At 31.3% G+C, this 9,641-nt stretch overlaps 1 protein-coding gene across 1 annotated transcript; it reads left to right on the top strand.

The window, feature by feature from the left end:
- The first annotated feature begins 2,519 nt into the window (after positions 1-2,519).
- On the top strand, positions 2,520-4,783 carry LOC134684097 (low affinity immunoglobulin epsilon Fc receptor-like). The gene is made up of 3 exons (XM_063543376.1): positions 2,520-2,644; positions 3,160-3,339; positions 3,858-4,783. Exons 1-3 carry the CDS (start codon positions 2,524-2,526, stop codon positions 4,094-4,096), a joined length of 540 nt encoding a protein of 179 aa, XP_063399446.1. The 5' UTR covers positions 2,520-2,523; the 3' UTR covers positions 4,097-4,783.
- The last annotated feature ends 4,858 nt before the right edge of the window (positions 4,784-9,641 follow it).

Genomic DNA, 9,641 nt, shown 5'->3' with positions numbered 1-9,641 from the left:
ACATAAATGAGGTGACAATATTATTGAAGAACATGACAAACAAAATAAAATGCTTGTTATATCAATAAAACAATTAAAGTAAAGAATTTGTTTTGGTTGTCTGTAAATATTTATTGAAAGTGCAAAGACAAACAAAAAAAGTTAAATTTTAATAGTTCTTGTCTGTATATCTTCTGCTGAAGTATATGATAAAAAGATAATTACATGTCATTTTTCATATCAGACCCTTTATCGGCCCTCGTTCATGATATCAGCCCTCGAGCCTGCGGCTCTTGGGCTGATATCACAACCTTGGGCCGATAAAGGGTTTGATATGAAAAATGCCATGTAATAATCTATACATATCTCATATGTTAAAGGAATAGGGAAAGCTTTAAATGATATACTGAAACTACGGTCTTCTCTGCTTAAAGGTTCTTTTTTGTTTTAGCATCATCTGAAAAAAAAATCTTCAAAATGATTAATGTTTTTAAGAGTTTCACATGTTTAAGCATATTTTTTTTTTAGAAATTTTAGATTCTAAATTTTAAATTAGAATCAGCGTAAAAGTATCATCACCTGCCCTTGGAGAGTAACTAAAACACTTTTTTTGTCTGTGCTAATTTAGTTTACACATATTTATTTATAGTGGATTGGGGAAGAAGTTATTGAAATTAATCCCTCTCCACTTTGCAGGTGCAAGTTCTGCCCGTGTCATGTTTCGTGTATATACAACAATACAGTGCATGTATAAAGAAAATGATCAGCATTTACCAGGAGGAGAGACTTTCACATTAACAGCTTTAATATATCAACATTTTTGTCTTTCAATAACAAGAGATTTACAAGAAAACATATATTGATACTCGTCATTGATTTCAGCCGAGCCAAAGATACGACACATTTGTAAATGCACGTGTGTGTTTTATTTCTTGTTTTCTTTAATATATAGTTTGTATAAGGACCAATATTTGTCCCTTCTCACTGAAAATTAATATCCATGACCCGTTGTTACTTTATATCGTTTGAATGTTAACCCAAATTCTGCTTCTTATCTTATTCGTACGCGTCGCCGGGTAAACCAAATTTGCGACGGAAAAACTACAGATGGACGTCCAAAAAGCTTCAAATACAATACATTTATTTCTTAATCAACATATGCTGCTTCCTATTTAATTCAATTTTATTACAGATAATATAATAGAATAAAAAAGTCAACACACAAATGAAACTGTCCAAACATAGAAACTAATTTGCGAAGAATGTTTTAATAGATATATTCCTCTTATCTTATTCAATAAATCATATATAATATATTAGAGAAAAAGTCAGCATACAGCTATACTGTTCAAGCAAAGAAATATCTTCGCAAAAGAGTGTTTTAAAAGACATATTCTTCTTATGTAATGACTAGTGTCGTGAGTTAACCTTTTTATGGATTATTTTTGTAACCTTTCATCGCTTACCATCACCCTCAACAGCTTTAAGAAATAATTGTTTGTTATTGGATTATTATAATTAATTGCTTATAGCCCTGGACGGCAAAACACAATTATAAAGAAACTATTGAAAATGTTGAATATTCTTTAGAAAGAGATTAGTGATTCTTTTTTTTTTATCTGAAGTCTAAGATGCCACTATTGAATAGAAAGTATTGAAGTATTGAAACAGCTGAACAGCATACATAAAACTTAGTGTTTGTTTGCTGTTCAATTATTTTAATTATTTGCGTATTAGCCTTGGCAGCAAAACAAAATTCTAAAAGTTGTAATTATTTGAAGTATTCTTTAAAACATAGATTTTTTTAAAACCGAAGTCTAAGACAAAACAAAATATTGAATTATTGATAGAATATAGGAAAGCTTTGATGAATAATTCATTTGGAGTTAAGTTATAAATATGTGTGCAGCTGTTTATTGAGCACCCTAAAATATTCAGTGTTAAAATCGAGAGATAAAAACGTCAGCAGACTCTCAGCTGTGATTTGAGCACCAGACATATTCAGTGTTAAATACAGAGAGATAAAAACGTCAGCAGACTCTTAAACACCAAGTAGACTGAGTTTATATATTACGTTTGGAGTTTTTATCAAGACATTCGTAAATTTTGGCATTAAGTGAAATCTAATCAAATTGAATGATTGAGTGAAGGACATCAATTCGAACATGTAAATCTAATGTTCATCACTTCACAGTTATTGAAACACTCTTTAATATTAACATGCGTTTTGTTCGTTGTTTTTCGAGGGAATCTTAAATTCTGTAAAACAAATAATCACGTGTTTTGTAGACTTATATCATTGTATATAAGCATCAGCTAATAAACATAAACAAAAATACCCAACTGTTCGATATAATGAAACTTACAGGAGTTATATCAACTGTGTTGTTTTTAATTTCTCCCCTAATATATGCTGATATTGTTTTTTACATTGCCACGCAGCAGTCGTATTTGGAAAATTGGTTTATAAATGCAAATATTATAGTGCTGAGAAATCAAAGTCTAGTTAAATGTACATTGCAGTGCGGTATTTTGGATGATTGTATGTCTATTTACTACCACAAAGGATCAAAGGAGTGCCTAGGGGTTACTGTTGGTTACATAGTCCAACCTACTTCACTAGGATATAGCAATGTTGGATGGAACTATTTTCTTGTGCTTGATGGTAAGGGATACATTGTATTATATGTGTGACAGACTTACTTAACTGTATATTAATATTGCATGATTTGCCATCCGTATGTTTTTTTTTTTGTTTTTGCGTAGTGGCAGTTAAACACACAACAACATATAATTATTGAGCCAAAAAATCATGGTGTATGAAAACAACATAGTAGATGTAGATTAGCACTTTTCCAAATTTTTTGCAGAATTTCTCTTCGTTTCAAATAAAGAAATACTTGGCATGAGTAGAGTTATTTTCCTGTCCAGGAGTATAGACACAATTTCACATAAGATATCCTTGAATATAAGAAATGACCTTCACTAGAAGTTGACCGATCAAATTCCTACAGTATATAAACATAAAACTAAAGAAAGATATTTATCTAGGCCTACATACCATTTAAACGGGAACTTTTAACAACATGTGTCTGTATTTTATTTTATCTTATCAAAACTCAGCGCCCTTGAACATACCTACTGATGTCTTATGTCTTTTTCCCTTTTTTAATTACATAGAAAGATGCCCGGATATAGCTGGTTTTGTTTTTAGTAAAGCGTTCAACAGTTGCTATAAAGTCCATTTATTTGACAATACCTTGGTATACGACAATTATAGCCAAATATGTGACTCAGAAGGGGGACAACTCATGAAAATTGATTCTGACGAAAAACAACAACACATAGTCACATTTCTAGGTTTGTATGTTTTTTTAACATCGTTTTTACAGTTACAGCCACGTTTAATATATCTTTTAACTGATACTAAAAAGCGCTATAATATTTATATATAATTATAAAATATAAAATCTCCATATCGCTTCGCGTATTTCGTCTTTCTTTTGATAACATTTTTGATAGTTCGATAATTCAGATACAAAATTGTAAACAAAACAGGAGGGGAAATTTCAACTTTAAATACAGCTTCCCTAATACAAGAACTCCTTGATCGAGGAAAACATGTTTTTCTATACAAACTTCTATACGCTGCATTAAAGGCCCATTGGTTGCCTTCGGCTGTTGTCTGCTCTTTAGTCTTTTTGTTGTGTCTTTGACACGTTCCCTCTTTACATTATCTATCTTAGTATATACCTAATCAGACATGTATATACCTAGATACAGTTTGTAACATAGACAATTGAATTTGATATGTTAATCCGTGAATTTATTAATTTAATGTTAAATTTATTATCAAAAGCGTACTATTCTTTTTCCAGATCAGTTTGACATTTCCGAATGGATATACTTCCAGGGAACCCATCTCCTATCAGATCCATCTTGGCGATATGATGATGGTTCTGTAATATCATATTTCAACTGGTATCCAGCACAACCAGATTCTACAAACGTAGATACATCAGAGTATTTGTGCATGAGGAAGTCCGACCAATTTCAATGGCATGACTGTTGGAAATCTATGATAGGCGCATTTATATGTGAAAAACAAATACTCTAAACATTTCAAACCTGTTACAATACAAAAACAATGTTTCTAATATATAAAGGACATTATTTCTGTATCATTTGATATTTGAACGCCCCTGTGTTACTTTAACGTCTTAACTATTATATATACAAGGTTACAGTAAGCACTTTTCAGATAAAAACGACATGCATGTGATATCTACCAGTATTACTCATTCCAGTATAGAACTGATATAGTATATAGTATCAAAGGTACGAGGAGTATAATTTAGTACGCCAGACGCGCGTTTTTCGTCTACATAAGACTCATCAGTGACGCTCTCATATCAAAATTTTTATAGCCAAACAAGTACAAAGTTGAAGAGAATTGAGGATCCAAAGTTTCGAAAAGTTGTGCCAAATATGAATAAGGTAATATATGCCTGGGATAAGAAAACCTTTAGTTTTTCGAAAAATTCAATAAGCTGATATTTTATATGTGATATGCAGTCGTAACTTTTGATGGAATTACTGTCGTGCGATTAAATAAAAGAGTGATTTGACTCATCATCGTTTTACGAGACCAGTGCAAATTCTCCTTTGCTGAATAAGTATTATATCAAATATTGTCTCGCCGTTTTTTTAGAAAAAAAGTTCAACAAATCTAGAGGATACAAAAACTTTGTTCATGTTGTTAATTGATATTTTGTATTAACTTCACAAATATTTTATGATGATCTTATAGTATAGATGCTATCTACTGACGTTGTTTATTATTTTATTTACGTGTTTTAGAATTCTGTATGTGTCTTTGTTAATTGTTTACATTTACTGTATTGTTCATTTATTGTTTTTGACGAGTTACCTTTTATATCCATTTGTTTCATAAACACATTGTTTTATTATTTCAAATATAAAGGAAATACATTACATTTTTTTGTTATATCCTTTTGATGTAAGTTGATTCAATCATGTGTTTATTCTGCTAATGCGTTGTAGTGCTACGGTAATGTTTTTTTTTTTGTCTTTCAGCTTTGCTTATAAACCAGTTTGTTTTTCATTTTCAACAAATTTGTTTGTTTTTATAGTGAAAATGATAATACCAAACTGTTGACTGATGTACCTCTATTTTGACATATTTATCTATTACATAGTTTGTCAGTTTGTTTTGTTGACAAGTAGTTTTTTAAGACTATTAATGCAGTAAACTCATCATACAAAACAGGTTTCAAATTTTGTATTTGTGCCAGACTCGTGTTTTGTCTACATAAGACATAAAATAAAAGTGAAAAAGGCCAAATAATGTACGATGTTGAAAAAAACACCTTAAGGAACAACAATTCTTAATATACCTGGGATGTTTAGCTAAGTATAAAACTATGTTAAATCAACCATTGTGTACATGTTCGAACATTCCTATACCACGTTAGGAATAAATAGGACCGATGTTTCCTTTCGTGTGATGTGTCTGAGCTTTTTACTTTGGAAATTGATGACAAACTTTTATATTTTAAGTTTCTTTATAGTTCGGTATTTTTGTTGTTTTACCGCTTCGAACACAGTCATTACTGTAGAGTTTAAAAGTATAAAAGAAAGAATCTTGTTTGTTCGTCTATCAATATGTCTGTCTGTTTGGGTGTGCCTATTAGAACAGGTTGGCCGTTTGTTGTAAATTTTGTTTTGAACGCCAGACGCACTTTTGATCAACACAAATCTTATCAGTGACTCTCGAATCAAAAGGGATAATAAAGTAGACACTTTTGTATTTCATAGTGAAAAAGTCAAGAGAAGCAAAGACTGTCTCATATTGGCTAATTGATTTTCATGAGAAATAATCGTTATTGTCTCTCGTCAAAATGCAAGCAACGTCTTATAGAGCTTTCAAATGTACAGGAAATCAAGGTAATGAAATCATCATGAATTGTATAATATATACATACATTTCTTTAACATGACTTGTTGAAAAATGATCAATTAAATCATCAATGGAATAATTGTGTTTATGTCCGTTTAGAACTGAATTTGATATTTTGATCCAGATTTCAGATGATATGAACGCTTAGAAAAGAAGACAATTACATATTAAGTTCAAACGCAGATTAGTTGACATTCAATGAATTTGTGGAAAGGCTTAGACGGAAATGGTCTCGTTAGAACTATCTTTTTTTTTTTTCACTAGAAATATATTTGTACATCTTCTTTTTATGTATCCGGTTGTTACGGATGTAATAATGGAATATTCGTACTAATAATTAAAACATGATTGATTTAATCTCAAAGATGGAATATGTAGTGATTGTGCCTTTGCAAGAAAAACTGTTATGCGCATGCTAATTCTGTATTGTGGTATCTATAAATTTTTCAAGGAACTTCAATTATTATCACTGTCACACAAAGGAATCACAGTGCTAAATATTTCTAAAAAAATGTTCTTTCGAAAAGTCCTATGATGGGCATTTAGGTTTGCGGCTAAGCGAAATATTTTGTCCTGAAAATGCTTCAAACAACCATAATTTTTGTCGAGCCTGCAATTTTTGTCACAGAAGGCTCGCATAGGTATATTGATCCGGCGGAGGCGTTATCTAACTAATTAAAAGCTTTATATTTTAGAAGGTGGAGGACCTTGATGTTTCATACCTTGTATATAGACGCCTCACGTTACGAAGCTTTTATCAGTCACATGTCCAATGTCATTGGCCTCATTTTCATAGTTCAGTGACCACTTAAAAAAAATTGTTTGTAATTTTAAATGCCCTATTATTATAAGTAAAAGGATAAATATATCTTATATGTGCATACCTTGCAAGGCTTCATGTCTGCCAGACAATTTTCACTTGACCTCGACCTCATTTCATGGATTAATGAACAAGGTCAATTTCGGTGGTCGTCCATATTTCAGATACTATCACCAAAAGGTATAGTATATTTAGTGTATGCAAGGACTGTAAGGTGTACATGTCCAACTGACAGTTGGCATATGACCTAGACATCATTTTTACATTGTTCATTGGTTATAATTTAGTTTTGTGTTTTGGACTGTTATACTGTACGCAAAAGGTCTACTATATTTGGTTTATAAAATGATTGTAAGGTGTACATGTCTAAGTGGCAAGTGTCATCTGACCTTGACCTCATTTTTATGGTTCAGTGGTCAAAGTTAAGTTTTTTAGTTTTGATATTTTTTTTCTAATACTATATGCAATACGTCAATTATATTTGGTGTATTAAAATAGTTGATGATCTACATGTCAGTTGCGCAGGTTTTTTTTTACTTTGATCTGATTTTTACGGTTCATTGCTCAGTGTTGAGTTTTGTGTTTTGGTCTGTTTTTCTTAAACTATTAGCAATAGATCAACCATATTCGTTGTATGCAATAATTGTTAGCAGTACGTGTTAGCCTGGCATGGTTCATCTGACCTTGACCCCATGTTCATGGTTCATTGGTCAATGTTTAGGTGTCTTGGTTAATATTTAGTGTATGTGACAGTTGTAATAAAGCTTGATATTAAGGACTGAACTATGCAACATAATATCAATAATTAGTAAAGAAGGCGAGACATTTCAGCGTGTACACTCTTGTTGTTTATTTTAAATATATAACATGTATAAATTCAGACTAGTAGTGAACCCTTCCCAAGTAGTCATTTTGATTTGTTAATAATATTTGTTTTTTATAATTTCCTCTATATAATGCCGACATTTACCCAAAGGAACTAAAATGTGACGCAGAGTATGCACCCGCTTGCACAAAAAAGCATTACTCTAAAACATTATAAAAACTTCACCCACATTCTAACTTTATCTGTATTTTGTGGAATTAATCATTGTGTATCAGTTTCAAATACAGTCAAAAGTAGTATATCGCCGTTCTAAAGTTATAATTCTAGCAAAACAAATAAATCTAGGTTTCAAACTATAGCTCACAACAACGGAAACACATCAACTATAAGCGGAAAATAACGGTTCAATATAAACAATTAACTGCAACAAAAACACACCGCAACATACATACATTTTTTTGGAAAACATACTTTTCGACACAATTTGACATATTCCTTCCTTGCCTACAATAGTGTTGACAATTACCGCTAGATTGACTATAATTCGTGGGAGGACTTTTGGTTGAAGCAATCTTAAACGAGATAATTCGGGACGTACGAATATACGTCAAGATAAAGAATTGTGTCTCCATGCTTCGAATTAGAGTGAAGCAAGATTGCTTCAAATATTAGAACTAACAGATTTGTATAAAGTTATCCATAGAAAGATATGCAGTTGTTGTGTCGTTCTTAAATTGTATAAAATAGTAGACGAGTGCATGCATTACTTTAAGTTTCCATAATTAGAGATATAAAAAGACAATTTGTGTTTTTTCCATGTGCATATTAGATATGGAAAATATCAAAAGAGAGGTTAAAATACCACAGGAAATTTCAAACTCATGTGATCTGGCAGAATAATCAAACCCAGCTTTACTAGTTACATCTGTCGTATTGATCATGTAAGTACAACCCTAGTAAACAAATATGTTTTTTTTTCGGTGAAAGTTGAATTTCCAAAATTAAAATTTTGATTGGAAATGGGTAATGTGTATCTTTCGACCTCTTTTTCAATGAAATAAAGATTCAAATCAAAATTTAAGTACTTTCATTTTGGGAGTTCTTTACAGTGTCTGAATTTTTATCGGGTCTGAACATTTATTTTATTTATGATAATAAAGGGTATCAAATATTATGTATTGATTACTTTTGCTTTATAGATCTATTTCTTAGTTTCAACATATTTATTTATAGTGTATTGGGAAACAAGTTTTTGCAACTTATATCAATCCCTTTCCAATTTGCGGGTGCGAGTGCTGCCTTGTAACGTCATTAGCCTACTCTTTTTCGAAATCTACAAGGGTGTCTTTAACGTGCAAGAGATATGGCTCTCTTTTAACACGGGTCAGCCATTTATCGTCCCCTTCCGACGGACTATCATCGTTTCCTCAAGACCATACTCACAAATGGTGTCAAGGGAGAGCCGAAAATTGAGTTCCTGAAATGTTCATACCAGATTGGAATCGAACCAGGAACCTTTGTGCTAGTAGATCTATTTCTTTGCAGAATGAAACAAATTGTAATTTCAAGAATTTTTTTTTGAGTGCATTTTCCAATGTCGACCTACAATCCTGTTAAAAATATATTACTTCGATGATTAAAGTTTGTATTTTGATCTATACCCACGAAATACACAAGATATTGTTACCTACCGAGTAATATTTTAGTATTTATCATCAACTCGATATGAAAATTATGTGACTGACATGCAGTAGAAAAATATAATCCATTCTGCACAAGATTTCTAAAATAAACCAGTATTATTTGGAATTATCTTGTAATTATCTTGTAACAATTGAAGATTTGTATATCTGCTCGTTTGATGAAAGTATGTTTTAATTAAAATATCTTTCATTTACTTATATCCTGTTGGTGATCAAAATATGTATATGTTCCGGAGCATATGAGTATTTGAACATACACGTATGGTTTTGAACATATGCGTATACTCATATGGTCCGATCGTACTCGTAAGGTTAGACCATAGACCATATGAG

Source organism: Mytilus trossulus, chromosome 9, assembly GCF_036588685.1.
Source record: "Mytilus trossulus isolate FHL-02 chromosome 9, PNRI_Mtr1.1.1.hap1, whole genome shotgun sequence".
NCBI lineage: Eukaryota > Metazoa > Mollusca > Bivalvia > Mytilida > Mytilidae > Mytilus > Mytilus trossulus.
The sequence above is the reverse complement of the archived record's forward strand: the minus strand, read 5'-3'. Positions and strand labels throughout refer to the sequence as shown.

Bases quoted from the DNA above. Each gene is read 5' to 3' on its own strand.
- LOC134684097 (XM_063543376.1), top strand. From the start codon at position 2,524: ATGTCTATTTACTACCACAAAGGATCAAAGGAGTGCCTAGGGGTTACT. The intron at 2,645-3,159 runs GTAAGGGATACA...TTAATTACATAG, and splicing joins CTATTTTCTTGTGCTTGATG to AAAGATGCCCGGATATAGCT. The intron at 3,340-3,857 runs GTTTGTATGTTT...TTCTTTTTCCAG, and splicing joins ACACATAGTCACATTTCTAG to ATCAGTTTGACATTTCCGAA.